Genomic DNA, 17,593 nt, shown 5'->3' with positions numbered 1-17,593 from the left:
TCCCCACTCTCCCGGGTGAAGATCGTGTCTGCTGAGGAAGTCTGCTTCCCAGTTGTCCACTCCCGGGATGAACACTGCTGACAGTGCTATCACATGATTCTCTGCCCAGCGAAGAATCCTTGCAGCTTCTGCCATTGCCCTCCTGCTTCTTGTGCCGCCCTGTCTGTTCACATGGGCGACTGCCGTGATGTTGTCCGACTGGATCAATACCGGTTTTCCCTGAAGCAGAGGTTCTGCCTGGTTTAGAGCATTGTATATTGCTCTTAGTTCCAGAATGTTTATGTGAAGAGACGTTTCCAGGCTCGTCCATACTCCCTGGAAGTTTCTTCCTTGTGTGACTGCTCCCCAGCCTCTCAGGCTGGCGTCCGTGGTCACCAGGATCCAATCCTGTATGCCGAATCTGCGGCCCTCCAATAGATGAGCACTCTGCAACCACCACAGAAGAGACACCCTTGTCCTTGGAGACAGGGTTATCCGTAGGTGCATCTGAAGATGCGACCCTGACCATTTGTCCAACAGATCCCTTTGGAAAATTCTTGCGTGGAATCTGCCGAATGGAATCGCTTCGTAAGAAGCCACCATTTTTCCCAGGACTCTTGTGCATTGATGTACAGACACCTTTCCTGGTTTTAGGAGGTTCCTGACAAGCTCGGATAACTCCTTGGCTTTTTCCTCCGGGAGAAAAACCTTTTTCTGAACCGTGTCCAGAATCATCCCTAGGAACAGCAGACGAGTTGTCGGCATTAACTGGGATTTTGGAATATTCAGAATCCACCCGTGCTGTTTTAGCACTTCTTGAGACAGTGCTAATCCCATCTCTAGCTGTTCTCTGGACCTCGCCCTTATTAGGAGATCGTCCAAGTATGGGATAATTAATACGCCTTTTCTTCGAAGAAGAATCATCATCTCGGCCATTACCTTTGTAAAGATCCGAGGTGCCGTGGACAATCCGAACGGCAGCGTCTGAAACTGATAGTGACAGTTTTGTACAACGAACCTGAGGTACCCCTGGTGTGAGGGGTAAATTGGAACGTGGAGATACGCATCCTTGATGTCCAAGGATACCATAAAGTTCCCCTCTTCCAGGTTCGCTATCACTGCTCTGAGTGACTCCATTTTGAACTTGAACTTCTTTATGTACAGGTTCAAGGACTTCAGATTTAGAATAGGCCTTACCGAGCCATCCGGCTTCGGTACCACAAAAAGAGTGGAATAATACCCCTTCCCTTGTTGCAGAAGAGGTACCTTGACTATCACCTGCTGAGAGTACAGCTTGTGAATGGCTTCCAACACCGTCTCCCTTTCGGAAGGGGACGTTGGTAAAGCAGACCTCAGGAAACGGCGAGGTGGATCTGTCTCTAATTCCAACCTGTATCCCTGAGATATTATCTGCAGGATCCAGGGATCTACTTGCGAGTGAGCCCACTGCGCGCTGTAATTTTTGAGACGACCGCCCACCGTCCCCGAGTCCGCTTGAGAAGCCCCAGCGTCATGCTGAGGCTTTTGTAGAAGCCGGGGAGGGCTTCTGATCCTGGGAAGGAGCTGCGTGTTGCTGTCTCTTCCCTCGACCTTTGCCTCGTGGCAAATATGAATAGCCCTTTGCTCTCTTATTTTTAAAGGAACGAAAGGGCTGCGGTTGAAAAGTCGGTGCCTTTTTCTGTTGGGGAGTGACTTGAGGTAGAAAGGTGGATTTCCCGGCTGTAGCCGTGGCCACCAAATCTGATAGACCGACTCCAAATAACTCCTCCCCCTTATACGGCAAAACTTCCATATGCCGTTTTGAATCCGCATCGCCTGTCCACTGTCGCGTCCATAAAGCTCTTCTGGCCGAAATGGACATAGCACTTACCCGTTATGCCAGTGTGCATATATCCCTCTGTGCATCACGCATATAAAGAAATGCATCCTTTATTTGTTCTAACGACAGTAGAATATTGTCCCTGTCCAGGGTATCAATATTTTCAATCAGGGATTCTGACCAAACTACCCCCGCACTGCCCATCCAGGCAGTTGCTACAGCTGGTCGTAGTATAACACCTGCATGTGTGTATATACTTTTTTGGATATTTTCCATCCTCCTATCTGATGGATCTTTAAGTGCGGCCGTCTCAGGAGAGGGTAACGCCACTTGTTTAGATAAGCGTGTTAGCGCCTTGTCCACCCTAGGAGGTGTTTCCCAGCGCTCCCTAACCTCTGGCGGGAAAGGGTATAATGCCAATAATTTCTTTGAAATTATCAGCTTTTTATCAGGGGCAACCCACGCTTCATTACACACGTCATTTAGTTCTTCTGATTCAGGAAAAACTATAGGTAGTTTTTTCATACCCCACATAATACCCTGTTTAGTGGTACCTGTAGTATCAGCTAAATGTAACGCCTCCTTCATTGCCAAAATCATATAACGTGTGGCCCTACTGGAAAATACGGTTGATTCGTCACCGTCACCACTGGAGTCATCGCCTGTGTCTGGGTCTGTGTCGACCGACTGAGGCAAAGGGCGTTTCACAGCCCCTGACGGTGTTTGAGTCGCCTGGACAGGCACTAATTGATTGTCCGGCCGTCTCATGTCGTCAAACGACTGCTTTAGCGTGTTGACACTATCCCGTAGTTCCATAAATAAAGGCATCCATTCTGGTGTCGACCCCCTAGGAGGTGACATCCCCATATTTGGCAATTGCTCCGCCTCCACACCAATATCGTCCTCATACATGTCGACACACACGTACCGACACACAGCAGACACACAGGGAATGCTCCTAATGAAGACAGGACCCACTAGCCCTTTGGGGAGACAGAGGGAGAGTTTGCCAGCACACACCAAAAGCGCTATATATATATCAGGGATAGCCTTATAATAAGTGCTCCCCTATAGCTGCTTTGTTATATAAAAATATCGCCATAAATTTGCCCCCCCTCTCTGTTTTACCCTGTTTCTGTAGTGCAGTGCAGGGGAGAGACCTGGGAGCCGTCCTGACCAGCGGAGCTGTGAGAGGAAATGGCGCCGTGTGCTGAGGAGATAGGCCCCGCCCCTTTTCCGGCGGGCTCGTCTCCCGCTATTTTGAGAAATCAGGCAGGGGTTAAATATCTCCATATAGCCTCTAGGGCTATATGTGAGGTATTTTTAGCCTTTATAGGTACTCATTTTGCCTCCCAGGGCGCCCCCCTCCCAGCGCCCTGCACCCTCAGTGACTGCCGTGTGAAGTGTGCTGAGAGGAAAATGGCGCACAGCTGCAGTGCTGTGCGCTACCTTTAGAAGACTGCAGGAGTCTTCAGCCGCCGATTCTGGACCTCTTCTGTCTTCAGCATCTGCAAGGGGGCCGGCGGCGCGGCTCCGGTGACCATCCAGGCTGTACCTGTGATCGTCCCTCTGGAGCTTGATGTCCAGTAGCCAAGAAGCCAATCCATCCTGCACGCAGGTGAGTTGACTCCTTCTCCCCTCAGTCCCTCGCTGCAGTGATCCTGTTGCCAGCAGGAATCACTGTAACATAAAAAACCTAGCTAAACTTTCTCTAAGCAGCTCTTTAGGAGAGCCACCTAGATTGCACCCTTCTCGGCCGGGCACAAAAATCTAACTGGAGTCTGGAGGAGGGTCATAGGGGGAGGAGCCAGTGCACACCACCTGATCGGAAAAGCTTTACTTTTTGTGCCCTGTCTCCTGCGGAGCCGCTATTCCCCATGGTCCTTTCAGGAACCCCAGCATCCACTAGGACGATAGAGAAAGGGGTATAAATAATCAAATAACAACTACTGAGTACAAGTGTATATTTACTAAAGTGTGGGTTTATAGATGTGGAATTGTTGCCCGTTGCAACCGGATTCTAGCTACTATCTGCTAGAACAGTGGGGCAGATGTATTAACCTGGAGAAGGCATAAGGAAGTTATAAACCGGTGATATATGCAAGGTGATAAACCCACCAGCCAATCAGCTCCAATATTTAAATTAACAGTTAGGATCTGATTGGCTGCTGCCTTTATCACCTTGCACATATCACTGGTTTATCACTTCCTTATGCCTTCTCGAGGTTAATACATCTGCCCCAGTGTTTCCCAACTTCAGTCCTCAAGGCACTCTAAGGGGGGGGTATTCAATTGTTTGAAAAGTCGGTTGGTTGTGTGTTTTTTCCTGTCTATTAGATAGGAAAAAACAGACACCCAACCGACTTTTCAAACAATTGAATATCCTCCTAACAGTCCAGTTTTTAGGGATATCCATGCGTGGTTTGGAACCCGTGTACTAGATTAGAGGTTCTCAAATGCGGTCCTCAAGGCACCTCAACGGTCCAGGTTTTAAGTAGATCTATGCTTGGCCACAGGTGACTTAATTAGTACCTCTGCCAATTTGATTTAATCATCTGTGCTGAGCCTTGGATATACTTAAAACCTGGACTGTTGGGGTACCTTGAGGACTGCGTTTGAGAACCTCTGTAGCTGCTAGATAAATAAGTAGAATCTGATTGATTGCTATGGGCAACATCTCCACTTCTATAAACCCGCACTTTAGTAAATCTACCGCCAATTGTTATACACACAGCTAGGCGTTGTAATAGTGCTCCATAGTTATCTTATTTCCTGATATTCTTAAATAGTGTGACCATAATATCCCATTAATCTGGGACACCTATGATTTACACAGGTTCTGTGGTTGGCTAAACTAGCCTGAATTTCACCTGGTTTTAGCCAGCTACAGAACCTGTGTAACGCATAGGTGTCCCAGATTAAAGACATAAAGGCATTAAAACACATATTAAAGACATAGGTGTCTCAGATTATGGTCACCCTATAAAATAGAATAAACACATTTTGTGTTTTTTTTAATAAGACTGGCGAGTGCTTTCTACACAAAATGCTATATAACTAGCCTGAAGATTGTCTGTATTTACTTGGTGGCACATCCTAGCTGGATTTTTTAATTTAATTGCAATATATATGGAGATTTTATTTCTAGCTAGAATCTTTATTTATATGGCGCAACATGGGGTCTGCAGCGCCTTAAAGCCCAATGTCTGTAGCCCCAAAAACTGCAGGTAATTACTTCTCTGGTACCTACAAAAATCAAACAATTATATTATATATACATATATACACACACACATCCTACGCATACATGTGTCTCTAAGGCTGTGAAAAGTACCCAATGGAGTGTCAGCTCTTTCTTGTGACATTGGACAGACAACACCATTTCTTTTTATTGTACGAGTTCTTTTGTTACGTCCAAAAGTGGATTTATAGTGCTACTTATCCATGGAGCCAGCTCCTGTATGTCTGCGAGCCAGCCCATGTGCTCAGCCATGATCACCATAGCCGTGCACTGATGGGTGACATGCATGCACCGTGTGATGATGTGTGTGTGTGGCGGGAATACTCCCAGCTCCTCTGGTGCTGAGACAAGGGGGTCACCGGCCGCCATGGCCACTTACCATGACAATGAGCAGCGGCCGGTAGAGACGGCGCTAGGGCCACTCGCACCATAACATGGACGTTGCTGGAGATCATTAAATAAGAAAAGAAGTTTGATTCACAAGACAACAAGTGACAGAAACCTGAGTCTGTCTTTCATCCCCCCCAGCGCCGCGGCCAATCAGAGACCTCCATTCAAACAGCGCCCCTCCCTGTCACAGGCCGGAGAGGGAGGGGGTATATCTGTCACCAACTACTAGAAACAAGTAGCCGTCACCTACACTCTGCACTGCGGCTGCTGCAGCACATCATCGGCGCGGACTCGCACCTGGGCACAGGTAACGCGGAGCGGCAGCATGACCGAGCTTGCACGTAAGTGTCTATGGACTGCTGGGGGTAGTAGTGCCTCTCCTGTGTCAGCCTGCGCTAGCCTCCTGTCTTCCCACCTCGTTTAAACTCTGCTAACTACACCCACCAGGAGCTCATGTGCGCCCCATCCGGCGGCTCTATGCTAACAGTAACCTGTCCCGCAATCTGGGGAACAAAGACCGCACACTACGGAAACTTTCTGCCCCCGTCATCATAAGTTAGTGCCCTGCTCGGTGCCCTCACCCCACGGGCAGCCTGTACCTATACAGGCGGGCTGGTTGGGGGCTGCTGTGCGTGAATGGGACCCTGGCTGTGTGAGTGGGGCTGGAGTCTGAAGTGACAGCTGGAGGGAGAGGGAGGGGGAGGAGGAGGGGGACGCACAGAAGTTCCTGTTTCTCTTTGAAACAAAGAAACACCAGTCTGTCTGTCTGTCAGAGAGGAGAACTTTACCCTGCAGGAGATCTGCCCCGGGAGTGCCCCCTCCCCAGCATGGAGGTGACCGGTGAGTATGGCATGGGTGCTATGATGGGCATAGTAGTTGGGGGATGCCTGGGCTGCCATGTGCGTGTCTGCCTTTGTCTCCAGCAGCTGCACGCTTCATACCTCCCACTGATTGCTGCCTAATACTTCCCCCCCCAGCAGGTCTGGTGCCCGGGCCGGGCGTGTAGGCATGTGCCCGGTGTGTGCCACTGATCGCTTCTCACTGCTGCCAGGAGTGCACGTGTGCAGTGCCTGGCTGCCGGCGCTGGGAGCGGGACACTACAGCAGAGGTCCCAGCACTTGTCTCCTGAGTTCCCCTCACACCGTGATGCGTGTAGCGGAGAGTGCTGTGTCAGGCAGGTGGGGAAGGTGAGGTACCATGTCATAGCTGGGGGGTGTGATGGCATAGAGCCGTTCTCACAGGGGCTATGGTCCGTCTTCCAACAGGTAATTGTTAGTAAGCCCTGTGTCCACATGGCCATGCCCTGTGCACGTACGCAGCCCACCTCCCCCATCCTGTGCTGCTTCTTCTGGGAGAGGAGGAGGGGGGTGAGGAACATCCATTTGCTCTGGGTTGGTGGGAAGGACCTTGCTCTATTCTTGCTTGTTTTGGAGGGAGAAGTTGTAGAGGGTTTTTTTTTTCCAGCATTGGAACAATCACAGTCAGGGGTCTTAATCCTATTGTGTTGTATGCATAGAATTGTAAAGGTTTCCAGTACCCAAACAAATCTAAGTGTTACACCATGCCCATTCTGTCTCTTATTGTTTTCCTGAGGTAGCAGTTGGGGATTATCTGGACATGTAGTACACCAATAGCAAATTGACAATTTTTGAAGGGGGGGGGGGGGGGGAGAACATGTCTTAAGTGTTCACATTAAACAATGGGTATATGTAGAAATGTTTATTTTTCATGAAAGTTTACTGCCAAACCTTGATCTTTTTTTAAATGTTACCTTTATTTTGAAGTTGTCATATGGTCTTGCTGAGTATCTACCACTAGTAGTAAAATGGGGGAGGGAGTGTCGGGAATGGGATGAGGTGAGAAGAGGAATGTGTTAATAAATACTGGTGAGACAAAAGGTGTGCAGGCCTCTTCCTGGGGCAAACAAACAATGTGGATGGCTATCTATAGACTAGAGAGGAACATGCTGTGCTTAATGTATGCCCCTCACCCAGTGGCCGCAGCCATTCTAAACCAATGTTAATTAAGGTGTAATCTCTTTACTTTATGCGCCAATGATGTTGCTGTTTTCTTGGTAGTTGATTGGGACCCAAATGTATTAAGCCTAAAAAAGTGATACAGTGAAGAATAATAAAGTACCAGCCAATCAGCATCTGTCATGTTTCAATCACATCCTGTAACATGGCAGTCAAGAAGCTGATTGGCTGATACTTAGGGGTACATTTACTAAGCAGTGATAAGAGCGGAGAAGTGAGCCAGTGGAGAAATTTCCCCATCAACCAATCAGCTGCACTGTATCATTTTATAGTATGCAAATTATAGATGTTACTTCAGTGCTGATTGGTTGCCATGGGCAACTTCTCCACTGGCTCACTACTCCGCTCTTATCACTGATTAGTAAATGTACCCCTGTATGTATTAAGCCTGATAAAGTACCAGCCAATCAGCTTCTTGACTGCCATGTTAAAGGCTGTGTTTGAAAAATGCCAGGTGCTGATTGGCTGGTACTTTATCAGCCTTCACTTTATCACCTTTTAAGGCTTAAATACATTTAGTCCTGGATGTATTATCTTGATTATTAGTGTAGTTCTCAAAATGGCTACCACAGCTGTGAGTAGATAAATATTTATTTTCCACAGTGGTAAATCGCTTACACATAAAATAATATATAGTTGATGGAATAAGTGAAATATGGGTTTACAATAAAAATAGACATGGGTAATGTTAAACACATATGCATTCATTCAGTTAACAATATACCCAAACTTGTTAATGTAAATTGTCACAGGATCAGACTTGATGGAGGAAATGGAATTTGTCCCCAAGACTGACAGTGATGTTGGGGAAGATGACAGCAGTGTGGAGTTGGAAGTGCCTGGTTCTAAAAGGAAACGCAGAGGAAATCTCCCCAAAGAGTCTGTGAAAATCCTGCGTGATTGGTTATATGAGCACCGCCACAATGCCTATCCATCCGAGGCAGAGAAAACTATTTTGTCTGGACAAACTCGCCTCACTGTGCTGCAGGTATGTAGCTTGGAATGTGTGTGCTGGGGCCGGTGTTCATCACAGTGGGACTTCATAGCGGAATAAAACTGGGGCATCATTGTTCAGCTGTGTTACATTGAGAAATTCACACAACAGATACAGATGAAAGAAATTTGTGTATCCATGCTTCTCAAGTCCAGTCCACGGGACACACGGCATATTTTCCATATCTCCTTGTCAGAGCGCAGATCTATCCATAACTGACTGACACGTTTTAAAACATCCACAGGTGGTTCTAATTAATTCACTTCTGTGAGGAGACCTGGAAAACATGCACTGTTATATCACGTTTCCTCCCAGGTCCCTGGTCTGACCTGTGATTTGGAACACTGGGGCAGATGTATTAAGCCTGAAGACAGCATAAGGAAGTGATAAGTGCAAGGTGATAAACGCACCAGCCAATCCTAACTGTTCATTTACATATTGGAGCTGATTGGCTGGTGCGATTATCACCTTGCACTTGTCACTGGTTTATCACTTCCTTATACCTTCTCCAGGTTAATACATCTGCCCCACGGTTCCAAACCTTATCAGACACGGGATTGACCCTTTCCACCGTGCCTCAGATCCGGATTATTCCCGAGTCGGAGCCATTCACACTGCACACGGGTGTAGCTGTGGACGGAGTCTCGCAGCAGCAGTAGAGATTGTCTCCGTTCCCTGACATCATTGGCCCAGCCCCATATATTTGTCAGCGCTGCGTCCCCACCGTGAATCTACCCATGGTGTAATCAGGAGCCAAATCAGATGACCTGGATAACCCATTTATATTGCCCCTTTATTTGGGTCCTTTCTGGGACCAACTCTGCAAACTAGTCTGGTTGTATTCCCAGGTCACTGGACCCAGATTTACACTTTTCAGTTGAGCCGTGACCTGGGTTACCATGGCAATAACCCAGATTTTAGTGGCAGTTGAAAAGGGATATTACTGTGTCCTGACATCTGATGTGAATTAGTGTGGTTTTTTTTTTTGTTTTTTTTCCCCCATTCATTCATTGGAATACAGTATACAGCTGCTTTTGTACCATTGGTGTAGCCCAGTGCAATTTACACAAACTACTCTGATATAGCTAAAAAACACACACACACACACACACACACACACACACACACACGTCAGAAGAAAGTGCAGGTATTTAAAATTAAAGAAGGGCACCTGTAAAGATAGACTCTCCCTTTTTAAGATTATGGACTGTTGACATAACTGCCTTTAATTAAATATGCAAAGTGTGTTTAAACTCACAACAAAGAATAAGAGCTTGCAATTGCTGGCAGGTGACTACTAATTACCAATTTTCTATATAGCGTACACATATTCCGCAGCGCTTTACAGAGAATATTTGGCCATTCACATCAGTCCCTGCCCCAGTGGAGTTTAGTCTATATTTCCTATCACATGTACACGCACACACATTCACGCTAGGGCTAATTTTGTTGGGAGCCAATTAACCTACCGGGTGGTATTCATGTGACCGGCGGTCGGGAGGCCGACAGTCACATGACCTCCTCCAGCACCCCGACCCCTCACTATCCCGATGGTCGGCATGCCGACCAACTGGGACTATTTCCACTCGTGGGTGTCCACGACACCCATAGAGTGGGAATAGAACCCGTGGTGACCACAGGTCGCCACCGAGCCCGCAGCGTGGCGAGCCCGCAAGGGGCTTGCTGCACTCGCCCCTCCCCGCCGGGATCCCGGCGTCGGTATGCTGCCGGGATCCCGGCGTCTGTATGCTGACCGCCGGTCAGCCATACTACATCCAATCTACCAATATACTTATGGATTGTGGGAGGAAACCGGAGGAAACCCACGCAAGCACAGGGAAAATATACAAACTCCATACAGTTAGGACCCAAACTCCATACAGTTAGGACCATGGTGTGAATTGAACCCATGACCTCAGTGCTGTGAGGTAGTAGTGCCAACCATTACACCGCCAATGCTTGCCACTGACAATATAGATGTTTTATATGCAGGGTTTCCCAAACTTGGTTCTCTAGGGACCTTGACAGTCCAGGTTTTAAAGCTATCCATGCTTGTGTACAGATGGGATAATCAAACGGACTGAGGTACTAAATAAGTCACCTGTGCTTGAGGATAGAGATCCTTAAAAGCTGGACTGTTAATGTGCATTGAGGGGTTTAGTGAAACACTGGCTTATATGTAGTTTCTGGATAATCAAATGCAGTGGTTCCTCATTGAGCATTAATGGCCCAGGTTTTAAGTATATCCAGGGCTCAGTACAGATGGTTAAATAATATTAACTGAGGTACTAATTAAGTCACCTGTGGCCAAGCATGGATACACTTAAATCCTGTACCGTTAGTGTTCCTTGAGGAATGAATTTGGGGTCCACTCAATTCTAATGAGATGCTCATATGAAAGATTTAACCACATTTAGGGGTTTTAGTCGGGAAATAGTGTGTACAGTCTTCCACGTACCATTTTTGTTTCATTCATTCCATACTGGGTCCATAGCAAAAAGGAAAAGTTGCTCCCTTTTTATTTATTTTTTCTTCCTGGACAAACCATGCAAGGGTTGCAATGTATTTACTTTTCCATGCGAAGAAAATGCCCGCTTTTGCATGCAGCCTACAATTACCAGACACCTCCTATTTTTTTTAAACTGCAATTTACAGTTGAGCAGGACACGCCCCTCACAACTCTTCAGGGGTTAACCAGTTAGTTGCGAATTGGCATTTTCTCTGCGAGTTGCATTTGCAAACAAATTACAAACTTGCATTGCTTTCTCAGGAAATTCAGATATTTTTTTTTCTTCTCGTGCCCTCCCTCCCTGAGGGTGTGAAAATGAAGGGAAAATCTGTATTTTAAGGTAACTGTCACTACATGCTTCAGATCTCCCCCCCCCCCCCCCCCCCCCCCCCCCCCCTACAATTGACTAAGAATATGGGCCAATAATTACATGCCATTTTTTGGGTTCACAAAAAGATAAGTGGCCTCAAATTACCCGAAAATAAGCTTTTTCATTAGCTGATGCACCCCAAATTGAAAGTACTTATTTCAGGGAAAAATTAGTCGCCTCAAATCACCCCAAAAGCACCCCCCCATACTTTTTTTATTTTTTTAATTTGTAATTACTCTGGTGCTCGCATTCGTGCGAAGTCTATGGGGTTCATGAAACAAACTTTCATTCGCAGACTAGCGCCTAAATTCCCCACCATCAATTCTGCATCAGCCCCACATCTGTAAGTTAATAGTGCTAGGTTGACAGTGGTCCATTCATTCTGCTGCATCATGTAGGGCTGGAAAGCCAAGCTCTGCTGATGTAGAAATATACTTTCTAAAAGTTAAATGCATTTGCCTCCAAAGAGGGTGCATTAAGTAGTAATAATGTTGTGTACAGATGGTATAATCAAACTGACTTCTCCAAAAGTGCTCAAAGCACTTTACATTAAATGAAGTTCACTAAAATTGACCACAACATTAAGAGAACACTTTTGCGACTCTGTCACATTACACATGGCCTTATGGCATAGACTAATTATGCATATTTATTATTGTATAGGACACTACTAGCAGATTATTTGCTTTAGGACTGCAATAGTGTTGACTTGTGAACTTTGTTCAAGTACTCAACTCATTTTCATCTCTACAGATTTGCAACTGGTTCATTAATGCCCGCCGGCGAATATTGCCTGAAATGCTTCGCAAGGACGGGAAGGATCCCAACCAGTATACAATTTCTCGCAAGGGAAACAAGACGCCTGAGCCCCCTGCACCTGTTCTGCATAGGGCAATTGAGTTCCCCCCGGTTAAGCAAATTGAACTCCCTTCAATTACACACATGGAACACAGTACAATTCCTAGTATGTTGGTTGTTCCCCCTATGGCTTCTGGCATGCTGCCTCTAATTTATCCATTTAGGCACCCCATTCATGCGCTTGCCACAGTTAGTCATGAACTTGTAATGCAGAAAGTGACTCCCACCATGAAGGCTGAAGAAGGTGGCTCCTCAGCAGAGTTGCCCAACAAACGCAGTTTCTTCTCCTCTGAGTTTGGACAAACGCCCTCATCTTCCTCTCCTACTTGCGATGTTGAAGGTGCAAACATCAGCAGATTGCAGATCCTGGCACATGTGGCTACACAATGTATAGCAGAAATGGAGGCTGAAGAGGCTAGGCGTGAGGCCGCTCGTTGTGCCCTGAATTCCCTACAAGCTTCGTATTCCATTAAGGAGGAACAATGTTAAAACATGTAACACCTCTTAACAAAGTTGCATTCTGCGTTATTGTTTCCCTAATCCCCAGATTGTTCATCCATTTCCTGGATTTTAATAGACTTCTTTTTTATTTTTATTTTGAGAGCTATAATGAAGACCACAAGGAAAAGCTAGACCAAAATGGAACGTACCCATTTTAACTCTGCAAAGAATGCACAAACCCCCATCGCTGACTTGGGGGCTCTTTGCAAAGAGGCAAGGTCATAGGTTTTGGTTTTTATGGACTTCCAGTACTTATGCTGTTTACATTTGGTATCAAATCCCCCAACTTCTTTTATAGTTGGAATTTATATGATGGCAAATGGGCACCTTGAGACACTATGGGTGGGGTGGCCATATTAACTGAACCCTTTAGCACAGTGTTCTTCAAATATGCTGCTACCCCCCTCTGCACTTTATCGTCACAATGACCAAAGGTCACTCGGCAATGAATAGGAGTATCACTACAGCTGGCTTCTGGAGTAGGTGACTTGCACAGAACAATTCTTCAACCTTCTCGGACTTGCCCAGCATCTTACATTGCTGCTTGGTTGTTCAAGTGTTTGGTGGAGAGGAGGGGCAACTCATTCTCATTAACTGAGCTTCCTTCGTGACACTGTGTTTACTTAAAATTCTTTTTTTGATTTATGTACTTTGAAACTGTGAATGTTAATTACTGATATATGGTCACAAAGCGTCAAGTATTTTCATAGGGTTGTGGCAGGGTTTTTTGTTACATATTTTTTTACTTTATTCTTCCCATCTGACTCTGCAGCCTGTCGCTGTTAGTGCCACTTTTTTTTTTTTGTTAGATAAGACAGTATTAGTTTGAAATGTATTTTTATACCATGACACTTGTTCATCTAAAACGGTGTAAGCCTGTCTACATTCAAGAGCTTATTCTTTATAACAGGGTTGGGTAACTGAGTATGCCCGTTAGTGTATTCATTTTATCATTCCCCAGTGAAACCACTAGATGGCGTAATATTTACATGAACCTCAATTCTCCTGTGTAGTTTTTGCAGCCAGTTCCACCGGCACAATGTAGGTTGGTAAAGGTGCATGCATTCATCCAGGAAACCTTTTGCAAGTTGCAGAAATATTATGATGATTTATGACTAGTGTGCCTTCCATAAGCTTGTACTGTGTAGAAAATATTCCCCTCCCTTTAAATATGTGTATTAATAAATTTTGTTTCATGTGTGTTTATAAACTGGTCATTCAGACTCATGAAAGGTCATTTTCAAAGTTGCAGCTAGACTGTCTACGCAAATTACTACAATGTTGCAGAACTTGGTGCTGCAGAACTTTGATACTAATATGTATGAATACAATTGTATTGCTTAGTTGGGGCACATATGCAATTATTGGCTGAATCTGCAGGTAATTGCATACTGTATAGCAGCAACTGATCAATAATCGGACAGTAAGGCATGAGAAGTTTTCCAACATGCCCGACTGATCCAATCATTGTGTATGCACTGCTGCCCAACATGTCCCCTGTTCCTTCACAGGGGAGGAACCCAGATATTGTTTGGCCATACACTGAAATATTTTGGTGTATGGCCACAATATCTCTTGGTTTACGTTGTCTGCCGATGTATGCCCAGAATTAGCTGGTTTTCCTACAAATCATCATACGTCTAAAGAAAATCTGTTGGCTATTTGCAGCTTCCCAATTGTATATCTTTAACAAAGACACATTTGGGTGGATGGGGGTTTGTTTGTCTCCCTTTTCCATGTGTTATGTACATGTCTTACACATGTGGCCCTTTTTTTTTATTATTTATTTTTTTACTCATGTTAAAATTATATTCTTTTGACGGGTCATAGGATTTTCAAAACTGAATAGTGGAGATATCCTAGAATTTTAGAATTACTACAATTTTGCAGATCTTAGTGATACTCTGATTACTAATATGCATAAACAGTTTTATAAGTTTCATATTTTCATAAATGTAGAAGTCTTAGAAAAATGTCTGTGCAATCTCCCCATTCTACATTGTGAAGAGTAGTGGTAGTACAGGTTGAGTATCCCATATCCAAATATTCCGAAATACGGAATATTCCGAAATACAGACTTTTTTGAGTGAGATAGTGAAGACTGTTTTCTGATGGCTCAATGTGCACAAACTTTGTTTAATACACAAAGTTATTAAAAATATTGTATTAAATGACCTTCAGGCGGTGTGTATAAGGTGTATATGAAACATAAATGAATTGTGTGAATGTAGACACACTTTGTTTAATACACAAAGTTATACAAAATATTGGCTAAAATTACCTTCAGGCTGTGTGTATATGTAACATAAATGCATTCTGTGCTTAAGACTTTGGTCCCATCGCCATGATATCTCATTATGGTATGCAATTATTCCAAAATACGGAAAAATACCATATCCAAAATACCTCTGGTCCGAAGCATTTTGGATAAGGGATACTCAACCTGTAGTTCATTACATGTTGGTGCCTTCCTTGTGGGGGCAATCCCACCCAAATACAGACAGGAACAGAGGTGGCACTCAAAGACTTGCACATAATAGTGAAAAAACACCCCTCCAGGGATGCTGTTTTAATGTGGGTGACGTTTTGGGGACGTATCCCCTTCCTCAGACAGTGATACAGTGCATGGATACAGATATAAATACATAAACTAATTGGTGCCACTTACCCCCCTACATGACTCTCAGCTGTGTGCATCACGGTGTCCCCGAGCCTCCCCCGTCCCGCACTTCCGGTTTCGGCGTCCCAGCCAGGAAGTGACGTGCATGGGCCGGTCGGTTGCCATGGCGACGCGTTGTGAGCTGTCACATAGGGAAAACAAACCACATGGATTTTATAAACCAGTCAGTGAGTTTAAACATCTAGACTCACTGATTGTTAGGGAAAACAAACAACATGGATTATATAACAATCAGTGAGTCTAGATGTTTAAACTCACTGACTGGTTTATAAAATCCATGTGGTTTGTTTTCCCTATGTGACAGCTCACAACGCGTCGCCATGGCAACCGACCGGCCCATGCACGTCACTTCCTGGCTGTGACGCCGAAACCGGAAGTGCGGGACGGGGGAGGCTCTGGGACACCGTGATGCACACAGCTGAGAGTCATGTAGGGGGGTAAGTGGCACCAATTAGTTTATGTATTTATATCTGTATCCATGCACTGTATCACTGTCTGAGGAAGGGGATACGTCCCCAAAACGTCACCCACATAAAAACAGCATCCCTGGAGGGGTGTTTTTTCACTATTATGTGCAAGTCTTTGAGTGCCGCCTCTGTTCCTGATAATACATTGTTGTTGTTTTTTTTAACCTCTTGTTGCTTTTGTAAATTCTAAAAGTGAAGCTTTTTTTTAAGTGTATTCCGAATATTTTTTTCTTCTTTATTTTAAGCAACTGTTTTGATATGGTTGGATGAATTTGTAGGTACCATGTTGATAAAGCCAGTATTGATTACATTGCTGTACATAAATGAGAAAATTTGAATTTTACAAACTTAAAATGTTTTAATACAAAAGTGGTTTCTTGCCTTCTTTTCTTCCCACAAATCCTATTTCAAACTTTGCAACAGGAGCCACTCTAAGCACATCCTGCCTTTTGAAGTTACTTTACATTGGCTGTCAGCCTTTGTTTTCAGCACTTTTCACTGAAGCAGCTATGCACACCCACAAGAAACTGCTCCGTTATGGCTTGTGAAGAAAATGTCTTCATATAACGGTTAAGCTGTAGATTTGATTTCAAATGTGCTCTTTAGAAGAATATTCTTGTCTGTGCTTACAACCTGATTGGGTGTAAATATGCTTGACATAGTGGTCCATGTGTGATTGGGCCTGAGCTAGATCCAGCTAGTGATCAGTCTGAGTTTAGAGCCACTATGCCTTTACATAGTTTAAGATAAGGGAACAAGGTGATGTATGTTCTGTAAACAAGCATATATAGCCTATACTGTGTTATTAACCCAAGCCAATACTGCCATGGGATGGACGTGCAGAGAGCTGTCAGAATTACAGCATTTTGTATCTGACCTTCTTTCACACTCCCTTTACCTTTTGTGGCATAGTCATTGCTTGCACTATATGATGGCAGCCTTTTACTACCAGCTCTATCCAAGTTGTATGGCTTCAGAAAAGTGTAGTGCACATCTTTCCCATGTAATCTCCACAGATCTGTAGTTTAGTGTTCCCGCTAGGATGCGGGCTGGGTGCCAGGGCACTGCATTCATGCACGCACCAGAAGGTGCACATTAACCACTTAACTGATCATTTAAAAAAAAAAAAAAAAAAATCCCCAAAAATGCTCAATTTTTTTTTATTTTTTATTTTTTTTTTAGATAGAAGTGCATTAGGTAAAGAACATAAATTTTAATGTTTTCCAAAATGATTTTGGTAAATAAAAATAAAAAAAGTCCCTCTGAGAGCAGCAGTGGAAGGTAGTTTCTCTTCCCTGCCTCTGCAAACACTTTATCTGACTGGTCACATCCTGTGCAACCAGGTCAGATAAAGCACTTGCATTTGATGCGACCATGCCAGGCAAATGGTTAAAAGGGGGCACGTCCGGCCTCACTATTGGGGGTGGTCCGGCCTCTCTCAACATCATTGATGGGGGTGTGCCCAGCACCTGCCCTCAAGCTCTCCCTTTAATGTGAAGAGATGCTGTGGCACAACATCTATTCATGGAGTCGGCAGGCTCTTTTAGCATGGCACCACTAAAGGGGCAGGGTGCATTTAGCCCTTTAGAAATCGGGCAGGGTGTGGCACTCAGGTAAAACGGCCTCGTCTGAACACGAAGTATGATATTTAGAAAGATTCCTCCAAAAACATTTGGTAATAGAATTGTAAATAATCTCATCTCCAGGTAATACCTGTATGCACTGAAGGGCCATTCCTTGACTATAAAT

At 44.8% G+C, this 17,593-nt stretch overlaps 1 protein-coding gene across 6 annotated transcripts; it reads left to right on the top strand.

The window, feature by feature from the left end:
- The first annotated feature begins 5,309 nt into the window (after window positions 1-5,309).
- On the top strand, window positions 5,310-15,308 carry LOC135055828 (homeobox protein TGIF2-like). 6 transcript variants are annotated; one of them, XM_063960324.1, is made up of 3 exons: window positions 5,310-5,770; window positions 8,218-8,453; window positions 12,092-15,307. In XM_063960324.1, exons 1-3 carry the CDS (start codon window positions 5,755-5,757, stop codon window positions 12,683-12,685), a joined length of 846 nt encoding a protein of 281 aa, XP_063816394.1. In that variant the 5' UTR covers window positions 5,310-5,754; the 3' UTR covers window positions 12,686-15,307. The 6 variants fall into 6 exon arrangements, with proteins under 6 accessions (XP_063816394.1, XP_063816398.1, XP_063816396.1 ...); XM_063960328.1 differs by lacking the exon at window positions 5,310-5,770 and adding an exon at window positions 6,106-6,269; XM_063960326.1 differs by lacking the exon at window positions 5,310-5,770 and adding an exon at window positions 6,511-6,616.
- Window positions 15,309-17,593: the final 2,285 nt, after the last annotated feature.

Source organism: Pseudophryne corroboree, chromosome 3 (genome assembly GCF_028390025.1).
Source record: "Pseudophryne corroboree isolate aPseCor3 chromosome 3, aPseCor3.hap2, whole genome shotgun sequence".
NCBI classification, from domain to species: domain Eukaryota; kingdom Metazoa; phylum Chordata; class Amphibia; order Anura; family Myobatrachidae; genus Pseudophryne; species Pseudophryne corroboree.
Note: the sequence above shows the minus strand (reverse complement) of the source record. Positions and strands in the feature narration are given on the sequence as shown.